Raw genomic sequence first — 26,350 nt, forward strand, 5'->3', positions numbered from 1 at the left:
CTATGCCTATGCCCCCTCCCTCTGCCCCCCTTGTCATGCCTGACCCCACTCCAGCCCCCACTCCATCCTACCCCCCATTGTCCCAGGCTCCATGCAGCCCTAAGTTCACCGAGGTCTCCGGATCAGAAGTGGCACTTCCAGCCACACCATGTGCCACTCCCTGCCCTCAGAAGCTTGCAGTCTAGACTAGTTTTCATTCCATTTAATGTGAGCTCTGATATTGTACAGTCCTATTTTTTTTTAAATCAAAATGCTATGTGGTACTAAGTCAAATGCCATACAATAATTCAAGTATATTACATCTACACAGTTATCTTCATCAGCCACACTGACTCTCTCAGGGCCTAATTTTCACAAAATCATGTTAAATAGTTTTAAAAAACCCTGAGACTCACATCATTACAGGCAGTCCCTGAGTTACGTGGATCCGACTTACGTCAGATCCCTACATACGAACGGGGCTTTTCTCACCGCGGAGGACGCGGGCGGTGGGACCGCCCAGATGCGCCGCAGTCCCGCCGCCCACGTCCTCCTCAGCAAGAAAAGCCGCTCCACGTCTCCCTAGTCTGCTGGGGGGGTCTTTGGTCTCCTCCCACCATGTGTCTTTGGTCTCCCACCACCAAAGACACATGGTCATGCCTGCAAAAACTTAAAACTAAATATGATGGAAACTTAATGTATTTACTTTTGAATAAGGTATGCTAAATTTAGATTTTTTTTCTCTCTTACTTTTGCTAATTTACCTATCAAAATATCTTGCCATTACTAATGGTTTGGAGGAAAAGGAAAAGAAGAATTTACTTTACAAAATTAAATATTTCTGTTCTGGAATATACATTGTCAGCTACTCTGGAAAATTATAAGGTTTGGTTTGGGAAATATTTAATAGAAGGTAGAAAAGATGCAAAATTCTGTAAATCACAGGTTAAACAGAGTAGCAGCATAAGATAACAAGATTCCTAGTTCGGCCAGGAAATTGGAATAAAATATGAAATGGATTGGACTTCTCTAGTCTGGCACTCTCTGGCCTGGCAACATCCATGGTCCAGCATGATTTTAGTAAGTTGAATATCTGCTTATCATGGGTGTAGCCAAGTTTCCCACAGACCCATAATGTTTGTTTATAGTCACCAGTCCTGGCTCTCAATGTTCTGTGCTGTTATTTAGCTCTAAATAACCCCTAAATGCCTTCTAAGAGCCCAACAAACAGTGTAGAGTTGATAATGCTGCTAAGCATAACCCACTCGCTACAATATTGACTTCCCATGGTCCAGCAAATTCTCTGGTTTGGTACCAGTGAAGAGCCTCGGTGAAGTCATTTGGGATTTGGGTGGATGCAAGCTCCTTCTTGAATGGATTTGGTGGCAAGAGCAGAACTTGCCTGTACAGGCAGTCCCCGGGTTACATGGATCCGACTTACATCGGATCCCTACTTACAAACGGGGTGAGGCAACCCCGCACTAGCTGCTTCCCCCAGCAGACCAGGGAGACGCGAAGCTAGCGCCCCCCCCCAGCAGACCAGGGAGACGCGGAGCGGCTTTTCTCAGCAGACACCTCAGCTTGAGAATAAAGGACTGAGGGAAGTGAGGTGTTGGAGAATAAAACTGAGCTCTAGAGAAATGTTTGGCTAGAGTTTCCCCTACAATATGTACCAGTTCCGACTTACATACAAATTCAACTTAAGAACAAACCTACAGTCCCTATCTTGTACATAACCCGGGGACTGCCTGTATTTGGTAAAGAAATGCCAGTTGGGTTGAATTGAGGAGATTTTTTCCCCTTCTTCGACTGTATAACATGATCTAAAGTTGCTTATTCAGGAAAACCAAAAGTTGAACACCTTCAGAGGTTGTAATTTAGTACACCTTATGAGCAGCATTGACTTGTGTGCCAACACATGGTACATCTTTTATTTATTTACCTTCCTCTTCAATAAAAAATGTTTGCCATGGCAACCTTGTATCTCATGGCACATACCCTGAGATAAAGAACAGCTCCTGAAAGAAACAAGCACAGAGTAATATATCATGTCAACATGGGAATATTCTTCAGTGTATAAAGAGAGAAAAATATTCTTCATGCTAAAAATGTCATTTTCATTGAGGCTTTTCATCTTTGTATCTAAAAACAATAAACATTTTTCTTCATAGTTTTCTTTTAGACCACTTTTACTAAGTGCATTTTCTATATCTAGGAAACCTATCAAATACATTTGCCATAAATCTTATATAATTTCTGAGTGGGTGTCTTTCCCTTTGTGAAATATAAGATATGCCAGTGGCATGTCAACCTTTGCTATTAATTAAATTCGTATTTGACAACCTGGTCAGACTTTCTCCAACTTTTGACTCTTAGGAAATGGTGCTCTGTTACTGAATTTTCCTATCTTTCTCTTCTGAAGGGCCACTGTCAAGATAACAAATGATAATGTTTAGCAAACAGCTATCTTTACCTATTACCTGTCACTATTAACACCTTTATAAAATAGTAAAACAGAAATAAATTGTACAGTCCCCTTTACTCTTTATTATTTTTGCTGTTTTTTTACATTATGCAATTTTTTTGGCCTTATGTGGGCAATGGAAATCAGTAGTGGTCTGATAATCATGTGCTTTAAATGAGCAAAGAATCAAATTAAAGTCAACAGGACTAGCTAAACACTTTCCTCCCCTTTCTTCCACCTTGAATCTTAGCCTTAAAGGAGGATTTTATAAATTTTACTTTTATAACATCTAAGGAAATTCTTACATTTTTGAGGGGTTTGATTAAAACACTTGCAGCCTTTTTAATTAAAATTATATCAATTAGCTTTGTTAACATGAAGCCTTCTTCGGAGGCTGAGGTTCCACTGTATGCAAGAACAGTTCAGTGAGAGCCAGGGAGAGAATGAATATAAACAAGGATAAGAACACGTTTAGAAATCCTTAGTGTAGGTTTTAAAATTGTGCTAGATTATGCTATATATAAGAAATACAAAACTTTTTTGTTTAACACCAATGATTGTGACTAAATTTTCTATACTTATATGTGGGTGGATGTGCCTGAAAAGAGCATATTATTTGTCAAGGGCAAAAGGATGACAGGCCTGGGAAGCAGCTGCATAAATTCTACTCTTGCCTCTACCACAGAATTCCTGTTTGACTTTGGGGAAGTCACTGAGACCAATATTTTCCAGAGTGTCTACTCTACTAGAATGCTTCCTTTTCTACTGGCAAACCTGAGATGCTAGAGTATCTAGAACTGGCCACCAGAACATTATATCATCCAATTTAGTTGATATATTTGAAAATTTAGTGTCTAATCTCTTCTAGTCTGTTTCTCATCTATAGAATAAAGGTATATGTCTTGCTCTGTGGCCAGGAGGGGTGTTGATGCTAAAAGTATTGATATTTCTATAGTGCTTTAAGATCCTTTAATGAATGGTGCTGTAAAAAGCTACATATATTCATGATCATAATTCCAAAAGAATGCAAGAAAGGTAGAGGTTTTTTTTTAATATAGTTATGCCAGGCTGATTATGAGGAAAAGTCTAGATTTCTGCTATACAGACTGAAATTTGGGACAGTATTAAATGTAGTGATTCATAGTGTCTGCTATAAACGGCACAGATACAAAATCCGCAAATTGGTAGCTGCATCTTCAAAAATGATCTGCAGCTATCCGCATCCGCACCACAGATGAGGATACTCACACATATCCACAAATTTGTGTCCACATCTGTACTCACAAAAATAAACTGACAATATCTGCATGCATATCAGTGGATGTGGATACTTGAGCGTATAAAGATATCCACAGATTTGCAGGGCCCTAGCCATAAAGCCAGGGTTTTCCCCCCACTATTGCAATATCATCATTTTGTGGTGCTGTTATATAGTCCTAGTAGTAGCTCACACTATGTAAAGCAACTGCAGTGGTGGTAGTTGTCAGTATAACAAAGATTTCTGTTTTGGTGCAGTCCAGAGAATGTTGCAGTGTTCCGTAGCATCCGCTTTCAAGCTACTAGATCTGTGTCTGATCCTGCGGAAAAATGTGCATGAGTAACTTTACATCTATGTAGTCCCTTTGTTTTTGAATGGAAACTACTCCCATGCAGAAATGTTCTGTTATGCATTAACATTTGCAAGATTGGTCCTGAAACTTTGTGCCACAAAAAAAGTTGTGAAGTATATTTGAATTACTTGATTATTGTTTTTTCAATGAGAGGAATGAAAAAGGAGTAATCTTTGGGGATTTTTTCTCTGTCCTATTGCCTCTCTATTCCCTTGTTGTGGGAAAGAAGCTACTATTAAATAATAAATGATAATAGAAACACATTTGAACCACTGACTTACATTCACTTGTCTAGTTCTGCAAGCCCTTACTACATTGCACAGTAATTAGTCCTCCAGACTGCCTATATGGATGGCTCTGGCCAAGTCCTTATTTAGCTGAATGGAATGGTTGTGTCTTTAGTGGGACTTGAATTTCATTTTACTTATCCAGGCATTGTTGGTGAAGCTTGAAGATGCATGGAACTGTTCCTGCTGTCACTGAAATTAATAACAAAAATGTCCAGTAGCTTCAGAGAGAACATAATGGGACCCCAAGCATTTACTTATGAATCATTATTCTATATTCAGTGAGGGTATGTCTACAGTATGGAGATGATTGACCCTCTGGAGGTCGATCTTCTAGCATTCGATTTAGTTTGTCTAGTGTAGGCCCCCAAAACAAATACTGGAGGCAGCCCCCATTGATGTTCTGTAATCCTCATTCTGTACGGAGTAAGGGAAGTCGATAATCAGCCTCCTGCAACGTAGATGCTGCAGCAGGTTGGCTTAAGGTAAGCCAAATCCAGCTATGCATTTTGAGCCTCGGAGCCTGATACAAAGAGCTGTTCTAGCAATCTTTCACTGACTTTGGGGGATCTGTACTTCTCACTTTGTATATGCACTGCATATCTTTGTTGAAAAAGATAAGTTAAAGTTTATAATCTATAAAATATGTGTTTTTAAAATCATTTGAAAAAGTCTTGAAATAACTTCTTTACAGTTAATCTTTAAAGTATACTTAACTCTGAAGCCTACATTTAAGTGCATATCTAATCTCTAAAGTAAATTTTCCCAGAATATAGTGAGATTATTGAGGGAGCGATTAACATTTCTTATTTGTGATGGGGGGAAAAAACAAGATCAGAATAGCTCAGAGACTAATATTATTCTTTTGTTATGATTTACCGAAGTTTTCCTTAAAAATAATATTGGTGAGATGGGGAAGTTTTGGCATCATTAAGAATTGTTTTTTTTAAAATATTTTAATACTTTTATTTCCATCTGTCCTCCCAAATGGAATTTATCACTCAGTACCACAGTCTCTAAATAATGTAAGTTTAAAGAACTAACATGTAGAAATCATGACTTAATGAAGGTAATAACTGCTTTATTAAATGAATGAAATACTGTACATTGGTATAGATTATTGAAAATGCAATGGCATACAATTTTTTTTCAAAACTTGAATCATACAAGTAGTCCTTATATAGGGCATCTCATTGGAGTGAACTCAGGCCAAGAATAAATTATTTTATTTACAGGAGCAAATAGTTCACTGACTTAATTGAGTATACTTGTATGAACATGTGTTTACAGTACTAAGTCTATGATTTATAATCTTTCTCTGTTGTTCTTACCATATTATGAAAATATATAGTATAGATAGTCTAATATCCCCTTGTTTATCTGTAAAGGGGTCACTCTCTTGTGAGTGCCTCTTTGTGGCCAACGGTGAATCTGCAGTTTTCAGCCCGTCTGTTTTCTAGGAGTGGAAATGTCCTGGAAGGAATTCAGGTCAGTTGCCTGCAACCAGGCATTGTTTTACTCCCTTGCTGTGGCTGCTGGGAGTTGAAGGGAATGGGGGCTGTCAGTTGCCTGTTAACTGTCTCTAGTGTCTGCTGCTAACTTGCTCCCTGGGCCACTCCCCCATGGCACTGCTCTGTCTAGCTCCATCTCTCAGGGCTTGGAGGCCTGGCTCTCAATGCACCCTGCCCTGGGTTCTGGAAAACTCTATGGCTACTTTTTGGCCTCTGGACCTAGGTCTAAACCAGGTCTAAAGTTCAGCTCACACTCAGAGCTCTCCAAGGTGCTGCTGTTCTACCCGTCAGAGCCTACAGGCAGTCCCCGGGTTACGTACGAGATAGGGACTGTAGGTTTGTTCTTAAGTTGAATCTGTATGTAAGTCGGAACTGGCGTCAGCCGCTGCTGAAACTGATCAGTTTCAACCGCGGCTGAATCTGGACGCCAGTTCTGACTTACATACAGATTCAACTTAAGAAACCCAGGCGTCCCCAAGTCTGCTGCTGCTGAAACTGATCAGCGGCTGATTCCAGGAAGCCTGGGGCAGAGCAACTCAGCGCTACTGGAGCAACCCAGCAGCACCCCAGCTTCTCTGCCCCAGGCGTCCTGATTCAGCCACTGCTGAAACTGACCAGCAGCGGCTGAATCAGGACGCCTGGGGCAGAGCAGCTGGGGTGCTACAGGGTTGGTCCGGAGCCATGCTGCGGGACCAACCCGGCAGCCCCCAGCTGCTCTACCCCAGGGGTAGGCAAGAAAAGCCTGGTCTGTTGGGGGGAGCACTAGCTGCAGCCCCCCCCCCCAGCAGACCAGGGAGACGGGGGTGGCGGGACCGCCCAAGTCCTCCACAGCTTTGCTCCGTCTCCCTGGTCTGCTGACCTGGGAGATGTGGAGCAAAGCCACAGAGCACGCGGGCAACGGGACAGTCCAGGTGCGCCACGGCTGTCCTACTGCGGGCATGCTCCAAGGCTTTGCTCCCCGTTTCCCTGCAGACGAGGGAGACGGGGAGCAGCTTTTCTCGCCCCGGAGGATGGGGGCGGCGGACCGCGGCACATCTGGCTGTCCCGCCGCTCCCGTCCTCTGGGGCGAGAAAAGCCCCATTCGTAACTGCGGCTCCGACATAAGTCGGATCCGCGTAACTCGGGGACTGCCTGTAATTCAAACTTAAAAGGACACTGTCAATAAGAATCATATTTTAAACAAATTCCTCTCCTCAGCAATAAACTTTAAAACTGAAAAACACATGGAATCTTTGTTTTGTTTTTATATTTATGTTTACTTGTTCAACAAATTGGTTAACCTTTTAAGAGAAAATATAGTCAAATTAAATATCTATATTTGTAAAGAGTGTGGGGCAACAGAAAAAATATGCTTCAGTGGAACTGCCCTACTTATAATCATGCTGAGATTTAAAGTTATACAGCTTGTACCTCTCTAGTCCAGCACACACTGGTCCAGAAATATCCATTGTCCAACATGATTTTCATTACTCAGATTGCCACTTATCATGGGTGTGGCCAAGTTTACCGTGGTCCCATATAGTTTTGTTTACAGTCCTGGCTCTCAGTGTTCTGTGCTGTTATTTAGCTCTAATTAACCCCCCCCCTTTCCTCCCCGATAGATGTCTTCTAAGAGCCCCGTAAGCAGAAGAAGTGGTGATAATGTTGTTAGAAAATACTAATCTGAATTACATACAGAGTATTCTTCCCGTTTGTTTTCATCAATATGAGAAGTAAAAATAAAACTTAATTCTGAAAATGAAAAACAATTACATTACTGTTGATTTTAAATAAACTAGTATAAGGTCAGATCATGGAAGCCCCACTTTGAATCCAGAACACTTAGTTATGCAAAATATTTCCATTGATTTACCAGCATGAGTAGTGGTCACACCATGTATTTCATAAATTTCATGGTTTGATACCACACTTTCAAGCTTGCCAAATGTTATCAAAATACTGAACTTTTAAAAATAAACCCAGAGACTCTCCAGAATGATAATACATGAGACAAATCACTTTTAAAGTCATCTTGATTACAATTTGCATTTATACATCACCTTCCATCCTGTAGGACCACAAAAAAACTTTTAACAAGCTGACAAATTATAAAAATAAATTGTTGTATAAATGTGTGTGTACACCTATTACCAATTAAGCATTGGAACTAATTACATAACTTCGAGACTAAGCCCTGGTCTACACTTGGGAGTTATTTCAAAATACCTCCCCCCGCTTATTTTGAAATAATAAGCAGAGCATTCACCTACCAAACCCATTATTTCAAAGCAACAAGCTGCTTATTTCAAAATCTGTACTCTTGCTTTCCTAAGGGAATAACACTTATTTCAAAATAGTTATACCAAAATATCATTAGTGTGGATGCTCCACTGCTGCTATTTCAAAGTAACTACTCCCCAGAGTAATTCAAAGTAATTTCTTCCCAGTGGTTCCTGGGGTTCTAAGTTGAAGTAGCACATCCACAATAAGTAAGCCTGCTTTGGATTAATGTCGAGGCTCTCCCATAGTGGGGACACACTATTTTGAATTTAGTTATTTCAAAATAATTTCCTAGTGTAAACATGCCTTAAGAGTATTAGCATTGGGCTTCTATACAGGAACTTCAGCCACTATGGCTAGGTCTAGCTAAGCAATTTGTGTTGCTTTTTCCGATCGCTTTTGTAAGAGAGGCTTTTCCACCACTTGGCCCAGACTAGACAGGGCCAAATGGCAGAAAAGCCTCCTCTTTCGGCAGAGCCCTTATGCCTCATGAAACGAGCTACACAGGGCTCCCCGAAATAATGCATTTGCTCTTCCGTCAAAAAAAAGACAGGAGATCAAACACGTTCCTACGTTGTCTAGATGTAGCCTATGAAATACAGTCACATCTGGGAGAAGAACACAGTGCCTGCCTAACAATTCACTTTGTAATGCAATGTAAAACTTTGTAATGCAATATTCATTAAAAAAATGAAAAGCATCTTTTACAACTAAATTCCTTAATAGCCAACCCTTTATTTCAGAGTTTGACTTTATAAGAGTATATTACATGGACTAGATTTAAATTTATATTTATGCTTCACAGCATCTAATTACACTATACAAGCATCTATACCTTGGAGCAAAAAGTCCTTTCATACAAACATTCCAGTGGGATTTTTATATTGTTGCTTTTTTCACGGTGGGATATTACACATTTCTTACAAGAAAGAGCAGGCAATCTTGCAAGCTAATTCCTATCCAAAAACATACCTACTTGAATATTTTTATTATTAAAGTCATCCTGGATTTTTGTGGTCTTTGGGATGTATTTACAGTCATCATTTGGCCTACCCTGCCCTCTAACAGAATTAATTGTGGGCATAAGATTCAGCTCTTATACCCTCAAGATTACTTCCCTCACATCCTGCTGCACAAAGAAAGACAGAAGCTCAACATTAAAGAAGCTCACTGTAAATCAGTCCTTGGATAACATTTTACTTAAGCCAAAATCCTTTGAAAGCCTGTGTCAGCTATGCTAGCCTAATCAATCTATGGGGTTCTCAAGACAGAAAGGGGACAGACAGACTCAGCATTCACTGTGGAGTCCAGATATGAGAGATAATATATACAAATGCAGGAGCAGACTGAGAATTTATGATTAGCCCCATATGCTTGGTTTGGTTCTCTGTAACCATTCGGCATTGAACTTGTACAATAAAACAAGCTTAACATTTTCCCTCTAGTATTTGGAAATCACACTCATATTTCAGAAGCATCTGCCTTAACCTTTACCTAGCTCCTTTTTAGCGAATCTACAGAACACTTTACTTTTTCAAATTAATGTGAATTGCAAATATTGCTGTAGACGTGCTTCAAAACCTTTAAAAGGTAGAGAGGGCAAGAAGATGACAGTTCCAAATCATTGAAGCTCTTAAGATTTTGAAGTTTGGTTTTGTTCCACATTGGAATGCACAAAAGCTGCAGTATGACAAAATGTCCATTTTGGCTCAAAGATTAAGCTTTTCAGTATATCTGACTTGGGATGAAGGGGACCCAGGTTCAAGTCCCTGCTCCTCTGTCTTATTCAGCACAATTTTTAATGCCATCCCATTCTCACTCAAGTAGCTCAATGATTTGTATCTAGGGTTTCCAAATCCTAGGCTAGTTCCCTAACCATTATGCTATAGGAAGTGACAGACTTGTTCGCTTTCTCTCCCTCCATTCTTGCCTTGCCATAAAAAACAATACAGCTACATCTACAGCTACAAAACAGCACATTCCAACAGTTCTACTAAAGTAATTTCTATTTTAAACCACTATGCAGTTGTATACTTACTAATTGATTATCTTATACAACAGTCTCAAAGTATCAGAGGGCTTTTATCTTGGTTTTGAATCACTATGTACAGAATATCTATATAAGTTATGTTCAAGTTCTAACAGTGTCAGAAACAATTAGGAAAGGTTTTCTAGCTTCAGCCGTCAACTCTGTAGGTCATGCAGTGTCCTTCCTAATGGATAAATACTGTAATTTATCATCATCAGTCACCATCAGCATTATTCTTTTTACTATCATATATTCATGAACATTATTCGATACAGCTTAGTGGAGCATAAAAGAACTGCATGATGAAAGTGAAAAGGTGCAGAGTTTGAGGCAGCACAGATTTTATGGTTAATGCATGGACTGAGAAATGACATAGGTCTTCTAAGAGCAAGAAAGAGTTTGTCATCGAATTATAGCTCCCTTCTGTCAGAAGACTTAAGGGCACCTCTGGCAATAATCTTTAAGGCGGCTACTCACCTTCCTAGCTTTGTCAGTGCAATATGAAAGAAGATGCCACAGGACTCCTCGTCGCTTATGAAAGAAGAGTTAATTATGAGAAGTACAAAGTGGGATATACTAAACGCAGTACTGTAAACTCAGACAGACTTATAGCAGATGAAGCCTGATGCAAAACATAAGGAAATCAATGGAAAGGTTTCTGTTGACTTGAGTGGAATTAGTATCAGGCCCAGATACTCATTCAAGGATTAATTTCACAGATTTTACCAGTATGAAAATGTATATGACTAATGATTATTTCTCCTCATCACATCCATGAAAGCCTTTACGTGCTTAAAAATGTAACAAACAGAGCTAGTAAAAAGACTTTCATACAGTGGAAAAATACTATTCAACAACAAATTTAGTTTGCTTAAGCCCTTCCTTCTCCTTATTAATGATCAAAGTAGATTTCCCTCTGCAGTATCTTACTATGGGAGACTACCAGAAAGAAACTGTATTTGAACATATATAGCATAACAGATGTTTTCAGGTTCCTAACTTAGACACTTCGGCTATGTCTACACTACAGTCGTTTTTCCGAAAAAAACCTTCACTTATGTCCACACTGCAATTGCATTCTTTCGAAAGAAAATCGAAAGAACAGAGGGGGTTTTCTGACATTGGTAAACTTCTTTCTACAAGGAAGAAGACTTTTTCGAAGGTCTTGGAAAAAGGCGTGTATGGACAGGGAAGAGGGAGTTCTTTTGAAAGAAGAGGAAAGAAGAAAAAGTACAGGTGCCCTGGTGGCCACTCCATCCATAGTAATCACAGATTATATGTGAGATAGCGTCTACACTGAATGGATGCTATCTTTTGAAAAAGCAGATTAGTTTTTCTATGCCCTTTGGCAGTGTAGACACTCTCTTTTGGAAGAAGTTTTTTCAGTTCTCTTCCAGAAAAGCTTCTTCTGAAAGAAGCCTGCAGTCTAGACATAGCCTCCATAAAAGGAAAATTACTTCAGCGCATAAGAACCATGCAAAGCCTTATATTCAACAGAAATCCTGTTGAAGAGGCAAATTCTGGCCCCAATTCTAGAGAGAGAGGGCCCCAAAAGAGAAGAAACAGTACCATTCTATTCCATAGCGATTACCCATAGGTTATTTTAGAAACAAAATAAAGATAAAAGGCTTTTTGAGCAGAGCTGGAGGGACAATAAAACATGAACGAAAGCCACTCCACAATATGATCTATGTACTTGCTCTATAACCTAAGAATGTGGCTTTCTTTACCCCTCTTTTTTAAGTTCTGCAATAAATAGCCAGTTACTCAGCATAGCTGCTAGAGTGAGGATTTAGATTTAACTGCTCAAGTATCAGATCCTCAGCAATAGATATGTGAATTTCAGTCTAACTGATTTGTGTATTTTCCATAGATTAATGAGTAAATGGGAGGTTCACCTTAGGGTGTGTCTACACTGCACCAATATTCTGGAAAAACAACACTAGCATCCACAAAGCAATTGCTTTATTTTGAAAGAAAATTGAAACAAAAGAGAGCTTATTTTAACGTTGGTAAACCTCATTCCATGAAGAACAGAAAAGCTTTTTTGGAAGAGGGGATGTGTTGACGCACCACTGCTGCTATGTCGAAATCGCTCCTCTAAGTTATTCCTCCTCAGAGCCTCCTGGGGCTCTAAACTGAAATAGCGCATCTACAATAGGGAGGCCTGCCTTGGACTAATTTTGAAGTTTCCCTGTAGTGTAAACGCTCTATTTCAAAATAAACTATTGCAGAAGATATCTTCCGGAATAATTTTTGTTCCTCAAAATAAGCTTGCAGTGTAGACATACCCTTAGAAAGATCTTATTTAAAATTTGCTTCAAAACTTTTTGAAAAACACATTTTAAATAGTAGTTCTAAGAATTTTGCATGTATCTAGGATCTCTAAATTTCTAGATACAAATGGTCTGTTTACAATGCATGAAGTACTCCTTCTATATAAGTCATTCTATTCAGGACCAAATCCTCCTTGTTCTGTACATGCAAGAGGTCCCAATGAAATTATGAGGAACTGTCCTGTGGGGAAGATAGTCAGAATATGGACCTTAACAATGAAATGGATTTATTTATCTCCCGCCCTCCTCTTCTATGAAACCAGATAACTGGTAAGGTGTATGATCACTTACCAGGTGAGAGGCAATTCAAGGTAGAATAAACTATTTCAGAATTCATCTGTTCTGTGTATTTCCCTAATACCTGATCTCTGCACATAGAGCATGAAAAGTAAAGTTCTAATGTTGTAGCAGGGGGCATGTCTACCACAGGAAATTATTTCGAAATAACTAAATGTGAAATAACTCCTGAAATAAAATAAAAATAGTGTTTCCCCACTATGGCAGGGCCTCGAAAGTAGTGCAAGGCAGGCTCCATTATTGTGGATGTGCTACCTAGACTTGGAGCCCCAGGAAGCACTGGGGAATAATTACTTTGAATTACACTGGGAAGTATTTACTTCAATATAGCATCAGCAGAGTGTCCACACTATCACTATTTTGAAATAAGCGTTATTGCCCGAAGAAAGCAGGAATATGGATTTTGAAATAATGGGTTTAGTAATGTGAATGCTCCACTTATTACAGTAAAACTCCAATAGTCCGGCATCCAATAGTCTGGCACTCCTGATAGTCCGGCATTAAAATGGCAAGAGCCTAGTGAGTGAGTTTCGGCAAAAAATGAGTCACAAGGTAACAGCGGCAGCAGCTGAACTGAGCAAAAGGGGAAAAAAAGGTTTAAAAAAACTAAAACATTACAGTATACTGTATACAGTATGTACAATAAAATGAGTTAAGAACACTTTATATACAGTATATAATGTATACAGTATATATATAACCAGCTTATAGTACCTCATGATAGTCCGGCATATCTGATAATCCGGCACCACCTAGGTCCCATAGGTTCCGGATTATTGGAAGTCTACTGTATTTCAAAATGGGGGGGGGGATTATAACCTTCCTGGGCTGTTATTCATGTACCTGACGTCATCATTTAGGTTTGTAATAATTCTCTCTGTCTTCAGCATGGAAATTGTATGGCTCACTCACATTCAGTATAAGAAACTGAATCTAAATCTTTAATGTTACCACACAATTTTGATAATACTAAAAGAACTTTCTTTTTTCCACTTTTCCTCATTAAAAATATGGTGTATCGGCTTTTGTATTGACCCACAAAAAAAAAAATCAATGCTTTTGTAATATTATTGTGATATATCAAGTCAAAAAAACAGCTAGCTAAAGAAACATGGAGAAATGTGAAGTCACTTTTTTTTACTGTAGTTACTTTTCTTATTTCAGCCCTTTTACTGTAGTTGCTTTTCTTATTTCAGCCCTAAGAAAACTCAAACACACACACACACACAGCATATGGAAAGAATTTCTCAGTCGTTACCTGGAGTTGAATATCTTTTTCAGAATGCATTAAATCTTACAAGCTTAAGTTTTCTGAAACTGTGATTAGTGTGTAATGTAAGAGCAAAAGTTTCATTGTGTACCCAAACACAAAAAGACCATTTTGAGTGAACAGACAGGATCTTATTCAAGATCAGTAGTTATATAAGAATACTTATGATAGATAGATACTGTGTCATTAAAAGGCCAATGCTCATATGTGTGCATGTACCACATAATATAAAAAATTTTAAAAGTCTTGTAAGTTTTTGAAAAGACAGTAAATAATTTTTAAAAATGAGAAATGTGAAAAATAAGCTAACAGGACCATCTGTCAAAACAAAATATATATTCCCCCAAGGCCCTGATCCTGTGAAGAGATCCATGTGGGGGGATTATTCTGTCCACTTAGAATCCCCACTGAAGTGAATGTGGATCTGGGCAGGCATAGGTGTCCATCAATTTACTCCTCTTTCTGGGATCAAGGCTTACTTTTGGGAAACCACGGTAACATAATGAAGGAGCACATGAAAGACATTTCACCTTTTATTCACTGAAAACTAACGCTTGATGCATACAGAGATAATACTCCCTTGGGGGGTGTCAAATATATTTGAACTTAATAGTAGTTTTACTACATCTTAAATTTTCAGAACTTAACCCTGGAAAAGCAAAGACTTTAAATTTCTTACTCAATTCAATATGTTTTACAGTAAAGGCAATACTTCCACTGACTTCAACAGGAGCACAATCAGGCTCTGTCTGTTTATATTTTATATAGTTATTGTGCTAAATGAGGGGATTATTTATTAACAATAACACAATTAATCTTCACTTCCACATATCTATTTTTAAAAATATGAACTTAGAAGTTGCAGTAATGGACTGTAGTTCAGAACCACTAGAGGAAAATTTAGTTTGTATTTTAAAACTAAATTTTAGAAAACAATACTTTGGGAGGATAGTAGGGACTCAGGAGAACAATTAAAATTTTCAAACATCTTTTTACTCTGAAACACCAAAAACAGCAAGCAGAACCAGGTGGTGTAGATTTTTTTTTTGCGGGGGGGGGGGGGGGGGGGTAAACAGACTGAAGCTCACAATGTTAATACCGATAGGAATTATCTTAGTTTTTCATCTGCAGAGAAAGCAATATGCATCAGCTGGCATGTCATACAGGTACATTATGTTTTCCAAATTTGTTGTGGCTATTGACTATTAAACAGCGTAACAGCGTTTTCATATTTTTTATGATCACTAAAAGCTATTGTCTGAACCCCAGGCAGCTGTTAAAATCTACAGATTGACAAATGCCATTTGCTGTATTACACCGGTACCACTCATGAAGCTAAAATAATTTCTGAAGCAAGCTTTCAGGCACAGTTCAGTGGAAATAAGAGTAATTTTAACAGTATTTTTCCTCTATGAAGATAAAGTATGATAAAATAAAAATATAATTTTAGGAATAAACAGTAGTAATCATTTAACAAAGGACTTGGAAAGATTGTGGCTAATTTATCGAAGTTCTCTTAAAAAAAATTAATGGTATTATTTATTACTATCTCGCCTAAGGACCAACAGCAAATGGGGCAAACACAAAGTAGTAGGCAGTCTCTGTTCTGAAAAGCCTCCAATGTCAGAGCTGACAAGACAGACACATGCAGTGCGTGTAATGCTATAAGTATGATGGCAATTTGCGTGGACATACATGAGCCAGCTTTAATGTAGCTTGCATGTACCAATGGCAGTGGAGCTGAGGCAAATACAGCTTCACTATGAGCTATACAACTGCTCACAGTGAAGGGATCAGCTTAGCTGATCAGCTAAGCCATGCTGAAAAGCCTGTGCTGCCACAACTTCACAGCTTCCTGTGGCATGAGGTAGTAGACAGAATAAGGTCACTTGGGTAAGTCTACAAATGCTATAACTATACACCCAACCATACTGTAGACATACCGACAGTGCTGAAGAACGAGTAATAACAATCAGAATGAGATTTGTTAGGATGTAACATGTAGTAGAAATAAAACTAAAGGGAAAAGGGACACAGACAGGCAGAGATTTGGGGGTGACATACAGGTATTAGATGTTTTGTCCTTTGGGAATGTTAGTTTACAAATACCTTCTTGAGGAAAGTGCTTGATAAGCAGTTATACCAAATTTCTTCTCAGTAAGTAACCATTAATGTTTATGTCCATAAGGTAAAGCCTCTATTTAACTCCAGGATGGGGAACCTTCATCACCTCCCCGCCCTCCCCTCGCTCCCCCGATTGCTTGAATCCAGCTCTTGAGGGTCAGGACTCCCCTCAGCATTGTGTGCCCCAGAACCCTCCCACCACCACCATTCCCCACATGGCTGGAGAACACAAAATCTACTAGCTTGGGCCCCCCCATGCTAGGGGAATTTGGGAATGTTTCCTCCTCAGTCAGGAGCAGGTCTAGCTCTAGGCTTTTTGCCACCCCAAGTAAACAACTTTTTGGCCACCCGCCCTTGGCCCACTGCCCCAGGACAGGCACTGAGGAGGAAAGTGCCCCTTTCACCTTGCGGCTCTTTGACTCCCACCACGCCCTCTGGCCAAACCCAGCCTACGTCCTGTCTCCCCTCCACACACATCCCCATCCACACACATCCTGCCCCTACACCCCGCCCCCCACTCATCAAACCCAGTTTCCACCTTTTCTCCCCTCCCAGGCAAACCCGACCCTTCAGTGACCGGACCCAGCCCGCCCCTCTTCTCTCCACCACCTAATCCACCCTGTGCTCTTTCTTCCCTCCCAGCCAAACCCGATTCCTGCCCCCCGTACCCAGTCCGCTCTCCTCTCCCACCTCCCTACACTAACTGAACTCCATCTCCTTTCTGTCTCCCCACCAAACCCTCATTTCCCCTCCCCACAGCATGCATGGAAACATCAAAGCACCCTGGGGGAGGGAGGAAAATGGCATGGGTGCCCCTGGGGATGTGCACGGACACAGCCAGGAAACATAATGGGTAAGGCCAGGGGTTCGCAACGCAGCTCCCGGAGCAAGGCAGCGACACCTCTCTCTCTCCCCCCCACCACCCCTGCCTGTGCATACGCAACGCCAGCCAATCCGTGCATGGCCAGCCCACCCCACCCAACCCCGTCAACCCCCCCCACCCCTCTGGCAATGCGCATCAATCCCCCCTCTACACCCTGCCCCTCCGCTGGGGGGTGCTGTTGGAGGGGTCAGGCGGGCAGAGCCTAAGGTGGCGAGTCCCTACAGGGAACATGACTAAACCATGTTCTCTTCTATATTATTGTTTGCACACTGGGAGAACCACAGTGATCTTCATTCAATTACAAATTAGGTGAAAGAGCATTGGAAAACTGTATAGCACTGAAATAATGAAACATATCGCTAAGCTTTACAACTATTTAAAAATTAAGAGAGAATAGAATATTGTTTTTCAGTGTGAAATAACAGGGTAGAGTTTGATGTATAACAAACTGCTTTGATATTAGTAAAAGTTCTCTAGTTTCAACAACAGGTCATTTTGGTAATTCAACTATGCATGAATTTAAAATAAAGCTATAGTGAGTGGTTTGATTCAACCATCTTTGATGTTGGCTAAGAGCACTGTCTTCATAAAAGAAAAGCAAATACAATATTTTATTGAAAGCAAAGAGCCTTATGAATGCCTGAGATTGATCATACATTAGCAACAAATGCCTGCACCAGCTGACTTGCTGTAAACTTTAATCATTTTGTACACATAATAGGAAGTGCTGACAGCAATAACCCAGTCATTCTGTCTCAAACTATTATAACGGATGCATTCAATTTATTCAGAATATTGAAGCCTCCTCAAACAAGCCAAAATGGAATACTGTACTTTGTTGGTTATCACAGGAAAGAATGACAGAATGCTTACACATAAGCCCAACACTGATGCACATTCTTAAATTTACTCATGCAGGTAGCCTCACTGAAGTCAATAGGATTACTAATACACAAAGTTAAACGTAGGTAAATATGTGGAGGATTGGGTTAACACACAAATCTGTAATATGACTTTTCACTATCAAAATGTGCTTCTTCATCCAATACATTGAGTCTGTAGCTCCTACTCAGTCTGATAATTAAACAAATGTGAGTTATATTTTTTATCTTGGTTAAATTCTGAAAAATGCAAAAATTGGGATGTGTCAGTCTTGACAATGTGTAAGAAAAATGCAACTTCACAAACAATCTTCCTGAGCTTGCAAATTTTTAGGTGTATTGCAGCCAATACAAAATCAGGGTCAACTTGACTCAGTTACATACTGATGAGGTTAGGTGCACAATTTTCAACATTTATATTCTATTCTTTGCTCCCATCTCCCTCTCCCACGATTTCGAACTCTGCAGCTCCAGAAGTAACCACCTGGGGTCACAGGTTGGTAATCAGGGATTTCATAAGGGAGTGTTCACACGGCCAGTCTTTTCTAATGTATTGGTACCATCATCCAGTGTGGAAAATAGGAGTCAGTTACTGAAACTTAAGGCTCTGTGAGGATGAAAGATGATTTCTGCTAACAGGCATTCCTCGGTTGGCCAAGCCTTTAAATATTGAAATGCGTGCTATGCTGTCATTACAAAAACGGTACTGAAAAACATATAGGGTTCCAACTAGCCCCATTTATTAACATAACCATAGTGCGAAGGCTTTTAGCGGCAGACTTTGAAAATCCTGTATGAAATGTTGCTCTATCACTCGTAAGGCTAGTAGATAATCTGCCTCACCTTCTACATCAAACCTCAGTGCTCACACATTTGCCAGGCGATGAATAGCTAGCGATGTGGGGAGTACTAGGCAAGACAGAGGTGTTGAATGCTCACAGTATTAGAGACCCTACTCTTCCCCACAGATCTAGGCATCTCCCTTTCTGCTTTCTCTCTGGAGAGCAGGAAGAGAACGTAAACTGGTTCCAGCACCCGGGACCGGATGTTTCAGCTTATCTCACTCCTTTCATCCCCACTTCTCGCGCTTGGCGGCCAAAGTAACTGACATAGGAAGAATTTCCGTGCAAACCCTGAGCGTACAGCACCATCTCTGGTAGTATCAGCCTGCTCCTCTCTATGGAGTGCCATCATTATCCAATGACCTAATAGCTGACAGCCTCTACTTAGAGCCACTAATTGATGTAAACATGACACATCTGTAGAGACCGAGCACTTGGTGTATTTATTTCACTGGATGCAACTTGGGGAAGCAAGAGCACCCGCTCCTGCAAGATTCCCGGGGGGGGGGGGCAGACATCCAACGACACAGAAGCCCCCCCAAAGCGCCCCATCTGCACTCAACTCTCCAGCAGCACCCAGGTGAAACAGACACAGCCCCGCAACCAGGATACCCCTGGAGACTATTTCAAATTTGTCCTCCTTAAAACGATAATGAAAACCTCCCAAAATCTTCCTCTGGCTCCTTCCCCCGACAGGCTTCTGGTGTCGTTCCGTTCACACGCGCTAAAAGGGCAATTCGAATACTGCTTCGCTTCGGCTGCTAAGGATGCGCCCAAGGACCCTATCCCCCACCCCAGCCCTCGTAAGTCCTCGCCTGCAGCAGACCAAAGTACTTCACACAACCTGCGGCTGCCCCTGAACTAGGCATCTCCCCCCCCCCTCCCGGACGGAAAGGGGTCTGTGTCTTGCCAGCCCTCCCCCAGCCGGAACAAGGCGGCAGCAGCAGCTTGCCCTAGACTAGTCTCTGCGCCTCCCGACACCTCGGAGAAAGCAGCGTTTCCCTGGTCACACAGGCTGCACTTTTGCCCGGCGTTTGCTACAACTTCGCCTGGAGTCAGGGATGGAGCCGGGGGGACGCGCGCATCCAGCGGCGGTGTCGCTTGAGGGGGACCCCCGCCCCCATACACACACACACACACACACACACACGGACTAGTTCCCGCAAACTCTCACCTGCTCTTGCTGCAGAGGCAGGCTCCCCCGGCTGCCCGGGTTCGGCGGGGCCGGCTGCTCCTTCATGGCTGTCATGGCACGGAGCGGGCTTGTCTCGCGGCGCGCCTCTCACTGCTACTTCAGCCCGGGGGACCTTTCCCTTGGCACCGAGCGCATGACACCAGCTTCCCTTCTCTCCTTGAATTGGCAGCAGCAGCAAATGACTGGGGGAGGGGGGGAGGAGGAGCACCAAACAGCAGCAGCAGCCGCCTCTCTTGCTCCCTCTTCCTCTCCAGCTACCGCAACCTCCCCCCTCCTCCCCCCCGGGCTGGAGCCAGGCGCTAGGAAGCGCGCCCGGAGGCGGAGGAGCCGGAGGCTGGCGGGTCAGGCAGAGCGCGGAGCCGGCCGCCGCAGACAGGAGCGAAACACCTGGCTGCGCTGGGACAAGGCCGGCGTCCTCCTCCCGCCCAGCAGGGGAGGGTCTCGCATTACTGCAGTGCCCCCCTCTCGCCCCCTTAGCAGCAGCACCAGCGGCTGCTCTCCAGGCAGGTGCGCAGGGGAAGCAGCAGCAGCAGCGTCCCGCCGCCGAGCGCCGCTGGCTGCACAGCTGGGGCGAAGGGAAGGCAGAGCAACTCGGCGCCGTCACACTCGGCTGCCCTGCTGCGCGGGGACTGAGCCCCCGGCCAGCGTGGGGGAGGCGCGTCTCTGGCTGCGCCTGCCGCCCACAGCAGGAGCAGCCCGCCAGCTGCGTGCGGCTTGGGCTGGGGGGAAGCTCCCCCCGGCTCCCTGGAAATGCTTTCACCCGCCTTCCTGGAAGCCCAGCCCCACAACGCGCTGGTGCAGCCTCCCTTTGCACAGCGAAGAGCAGCTGCGCCTGGGCTCTTTGGGATGGATTTGGGGTGGGGGATCGGATCTCTAGCCACCCAGCCAGAGATTTGCCTTCCTAGCCTCAGCCATTTCCTACCCGAAAAGGAGCAGGAGGTGGTGGTTGCTTGCTTGTTGTGTATCCCTGATGCAGCTATTTCTGAGACGCTGCGTTGCCCGTGTAAGGTTGACTTGGCTGGGGGCATGTTCACACACAGGTGTTTGGGATTGGCTTAGTCTAACCCTTTCACGGGACTCGCACGGGGTAAGCGCGGCTGCTACAGGCTTGGCCCTCCTTCCGCTCTTGGGAAAGGATCAGATACTAGAAGCGCTGAGGAGCAGCACTTGGCGACTAGATAACTAGCGAGAAGAAATCTTGATTTTGCACAGGGACCAACCTGTGGCTAAACCAGCTTATTCACAAACAGCCGCTTCTTTGGGGAGGTCCAAGATTTTGGCTGGCCAGCATGGCAGGTTCACAGTTAACCCCTCGGAAAATCAGGCCTAAGCTGTTTGGTTGTTCCTGGTTTCAGCAGCTTTTTTTTCTCATTTCTACTTATTTAATCCATCCATGGACTGGACTCACTCTGTTGCGCTTGCAGAAGTAGCAGAGGGGACTGCCACTGGTGCATGACTCTCAGCAGAGTCTGCTGCAAACCACATGAGAGAGCGATGGGACCTAGCAGGGGGACAGCAGCAGAATCTGAGAACCTGTAAGATCATCAGTCACTACTTACCCCTGCTTTCTATCTAGATGGTTATTTCCTCTCTGTTGATTCCAACCACTTCTCTCCCACTTCCACACAATCTCTTCACCATGTCTTGCTCTGTCACTTCCTTCTTCATTGCGCTATAACTTTCCTACCCTCACTTTCCTATCACTTTTTTCCATCACCATCCCACCTCACATCAACCTCATTTTTTGCATACATGCACCACACACAAGAAAAAGAAAAGCGGAATCATCCTGACATCTGCCAGATATCACCCTTGTTATTTTTGCCTACCAATCCTTCCCCTGATCCTACCTTTAGGCTTTCCACTCCTCTAGGCAGAGATTTATCCATACAACACATACAAAACAACCTTCATTTTGATTGTGGCCTCTAGGTGCTAGTGTAGTACAAATAATAAATCTTAAACACCAACATAATCATGCTGGTGAATATTACTTCAACAGTTAAGTCTCCAGGGATACTCAAAAGGTCTAGCCTGTATCTCTTCCACTTGTGGCATTGGGGGGCACCTGCCCACTTGAGCCCCCTTCATACAATATTATTATTATTGGATAATAATGTTTTTCATTTTACAATTTATTGTTCATGTTTTGTGTTTTAACACCATGTTTCGGTTTCTTAAATGTTGTTGTTTTGAATGTCATCCATGTTGTTGGAGTTCCATCATTAATTAACGAGGCAAAGGATGCTGGCAATCACAATGCATTTAGTTTTAGTTGCAGCTTGCTGGATGCAGCTGTACTAATCAAAGCCCAATCACATGTATTCTGACTTGCTTGGGATTTATCACTCAAGTAGTGAAAGATGTGTCAGTTTTGTTAAAGGCTATTGTTAAAAGCTATGCCTTCTCTGAAACAACCTAATCAATAGAACTACTTGCTTAAGTCAGGATTATTATCATTATTATTTTAGATAAAGGTTGCAGAATCAAGGCCATATGCATTTTAGGCCTGAACTAGAGATCTTTGACATCATTTGGAGACTTACTGCTATATCAATGGTTTATACCTTTTATTATTACCTTAAAACCACCTTTAAAATGTTGGTTATGAGTCATGATATTGATATATCAAATTGACATTTCAAATCTATGTGACTGCCTTTTTCTGAATCAAAATTCAGAAATCCAGGTCCAGGAAAAACAGATGAAGGAGGAGATAGTGGAGGAACTGACCATGTAACTGCCCCTGTGTGAATCCTCCCCATTTCACATAATGGAAGGCTGGGATAATTACATCTTGTGCCTGCCTCACTTCCCATGCTTCCCTGCTTCTTCCCTCAAGTGTCCTCCCCTAGCAATGTGGCCTCAGGACTATTGTGTGGGGGATGTCTGGCACCCACAGCACCCTCCTGCACTCACCAGTGGTGAAGGGTCAATGCAGAGTGATTGGGCTCTGCTCCGCAGGTGCCAGCTATGTCACTATTTCCCACATGTCTCGTCTTTCCCCTAAGTGATGCACCAGCAGCTGGGGAGTGGAGCCCTCTTGCTCTGCTTCCTCTGTGGTGAATGCAGGGGAGGAGGGGCTAGTTCCCCAGGCTGTGCAAAGGTTTTAGCTTCTAGCTCCTCCCATTGCATTGGGGAGCATGTGGCCTCTTAAACTCCCCTCACGCATCTCTAGTGCCCATGTCCAAGGCATCTAGACGCTACAGTGATACAAAGAATAAATACAGCAAATAATAATTTGACTGATCCAGAGCACATGTAAGAATAGCCATACTGGGCCTGCTCAATGATTCATCTGACCCAATATTTTGTCTTTCATCAGCAATAAATGCCAGATGAATCAGAAAACATGAATAGATCAGGGACATTATCAGGAGGTTCATCCCTTGTCATCCAAACACAGCATCTGACAATAATCAGTATAGGGACACTCAGACCATGGAATAGCTAAAACGGTAAGAGATGCAAACAGCCACTGAAGGTGAGATACAATCCTATGCTATCTTTAGTGAACTTTTCTAATTCTCCTTTAAACCCAATTGTATTTTTTGCCTTCACAATTTCCCCTCTGGCAATGAGTGCCATAAGTTGGTTCAGGTGAGGTGTAAGGTGGTATTTAATGATGGGCTACACATTGGAGACTAGACACACTTCTAAAATGAGTGATCTACAAGTCACAGGCATGTTAATACTGTAGTTATATTTTCTCTGTAATGCTTTTACCTTAAGAATAAGAGTGCTTGCTTAAGCGACGAGGAGTCCTGTGGCACCTTATAGACTAACTGAAGTGTAGGAGCATAAGCTTTCGTGGGCAAAGACCCACTTCGTCAGATGCATGTGACGAAGTGGGTCTTTGCCCACGAAAGCTTATGCTCCTACACTTCAGTTAGTCTATAAGGTGCCACAGGACTCCTCGTCGCTTTTGCAGAGTGCTTGCTTAGAAAGAGTTGTGTGGTGACTTGTAACTGCAGGCAATTATACTGTTTGTAGCCTTTGAAAAGAAAGGAAAGAATAGCCACTGGCCTCTTTATGGAGCTTGGCTTGGTGGGAATATCAGTGTAGGTAAGGAAATATGTGGCTTGGAAAACCCCAGTCAGGATGGAGTGAGTCTCGAGTAAAAAAAAAGGGGGATGGCTGGGAGCCAGGAACATTTAAGTTGGTGCCCTTAAGGGTCCATGGAGGGAGAATACAGGTACAAATGCTCTGAAGCGGTGACAGCAGGCAATACTTCCTTTGACCTATTTCAGTGGGGGAGGGGCATTGTCAGTACAGGGAGGGTAGGTTTACACTTAAGCTGTGTAAAGACTGCTGCATCCCTTTTACGGAAAAGGGATGCAAATTAGACCTATCACAATTGCAAATGAAGCAGGGATTTAAATCTCCCCTGCTTCATTAGCATAAAAATGGCTGCCGCTTTTTTCTGGCTTGGAGCTTTGCTGGAAAAAAGCGTCCGTCTAGACGCGGATCTTTCGGAAAATAAAGCCTTTTCTGAAAGATCCCATTTATCCCTTATCGCTTAAAATGGTTGGGGACCACTGCCTTAGTGCATCTTTTGAAACACCAATGTTACCTTCCTATCTAGAGCCCCGATGTAGCTCACTCCTGCTCAGTTTATGAAATCCACTAAGACCACAGTGGATTTTAAGGTTTGATCTATTTCCTTTGTATTTCTCTATTGAAATCACATCTTATTAATGTTCACCTTTCCTGATTCCTGTACATTTACAATACATTGTATGATTCTTTTACCAAATTATAAAAATAAATGTAAAATACATGAAAGAATTGCAACATCAAAATCCATTAAGTAAATAAAACATATTCAGCTAATGTTTTTAAGTAGATCACTGAGCCTCCAAAAATTAGAGAAAATAGTAGTCCATCTAATTCAGTGGGGTCTTGCACCAGCTGATTTGCACCAGCTGAGATTTCGTCATTATATATTATTTACAATATACTTTTAACTGTTGATATCTTTAGAATCATAGAATCATAGAATACTAGGTCTGGAAGGGACCTCGAGAGGTCATCGAGTCCAGTCCCCTGCCCTCATGGCAAGACCCAGCACTGTCTAGACCATCCCTGATAGACATTTATCTAACCTACTCTTAAATATCTCCAGAGATTCCACAAACTCCCTAGGCAATTTATTCCAGTGTTTAACCACCCTGAGAGGAAGTTTTTCCTAATGTCCAACCTAAACCTCCCTTGCTGCTGTTTAAGCCCATGGCTTCTTGTTCTATCCTCAGAGGCTAGGAAGAACAATTTTTCTCCCTCCTCCTTGTGACACCCTTTTAGATACCTGAAAACGGTTATCATGTCCCCTCTCAATCTTCTCTTTTCCAAACTAAACAAGCCCAATTCTTTCAGTCTTCCTCCATAGGTCATGTTCTCTAGAACTTTAATCATTCTTGTTGCTCTTCTCTGGACTTTCTTCAATTTCTTCACATCTTTCTTGAAAAGTGGTGCCCAGAACTGGACACAATACTCCAACTGAGGCCTAATCAGCACAGAGTAGAGCAGGAGAATGACTTCTTGTGTCTTGCTCACAACACTTCTGTTAATGCATCCTAGAATCATGTTTGCTTTTTTTGCAACAGCATCACACTGCTGACACATATTTAGTTTGTAGTCCACTATAACTCCTAGATCCCTTTCGGCCATACTCCTTCCTAGATAGTCGCTTCCCATTCTGTATGTATGAAACTGATTGTTCCTTCCTAAATGGAGCACTTTGCATTTGTCCTTATAAAATTAATCCTGTTTATCTCAGACCATTTCTCCAATTTGTCCAGAACGTTTTGAATTATGACCCTATCCTCCAAAGCACTTGCAACCTCTCCCAGCTTGGTATCATCCTCAAACTTAATAAGCATACTCTCTATGCCAATATCTCCATTGTTGATGTAGATATTGAACAGAACCAGTCCCAAAACATACCCCTGCTGAGACCCACTTGTTATGGCCTTCAGGCATGACTGAACAGTTAATAACTACTCTCTGAGAACAGTTATCCAGCCAGTTATGTAACCTTATAGTTACCTCATCTAGGTTATATTTCCCTAGTTTATTGATATGAATATCATGCGAGACCATATCAAATGCCTTACTAAAGTCTAGGTATACCATGTCCACTGCTTCTCCCTTATCCACAAGACTCATTATCCTATCAAAGAAAGCTCTCAGATTGGTTTGACATGATTTGTTCTTTACAGATCCATGCTGGCTGTTCACTATTACCTTACTGTCTTCCAAGTGTTTGCAGATGATTTCCTTAATTAGTTGCTCCATTATCTTTCCTGGCACAGAAGTTAAACTGACTGGTCTGTAGTTTCCTGGGTTGTTCTTATTTCCCTTTTATAGATGGGCATTATATTTGC

At 42.0% G+C, this 26,350-nt stretch overlaps 1 protein-coding gene across 3 annotated transcripts in view; it reads right to left on the reverse strand.

Annotated features, from left to right (window-relative positions):
• DPP10 (dipeptidyl peptidase like 10) overlaps positions 1-21,217 on the reverse strand; it is a 460,866-nt gene extending 439,649 nt beyond the window's left edge. The window contains exons 1-2 of one of the 3 annotated variants that reach the window (XM_075933252.1): positions 20,890-21,217; positions 19,947-20,123 (exon numbers count right to left, since the gene is read on the reverse strand). In XM_075933252.1, the coding sequence (XP_075789367.1) occupies positions 19,947-20,021 (75 nt within the window). In that variant the 5' untranslated portion in view covers positions 20,022-20,123; positions 20,890-21,217. Of the gene's footprint in view, positions 1-19,946; positions 20,818-20,889 lie in introns of those variants that run through there. The other 2 variants (XM_075933254.1, XM_075933251.1) reach the window with 2 other exon arrangements.
• Positions 21,218-26,350: the final 5,133 nt, after the last annotated feature.

Source organism: Pelodiscus sinensis, chromosome 7 (assembly GCF_049634645.1).
Source record: "Pelodiscus sinensis isolate JC-2024 chromosome 7, ASM4963464v1, whole genome shotgun sequence".
In the NCBI taxonomy this organism is placed as follows: Eukaryota; Metazoa; Chordata; order Testudines; family Trionychidae; genus Pelodiscus; species Pelodiscus sinensis.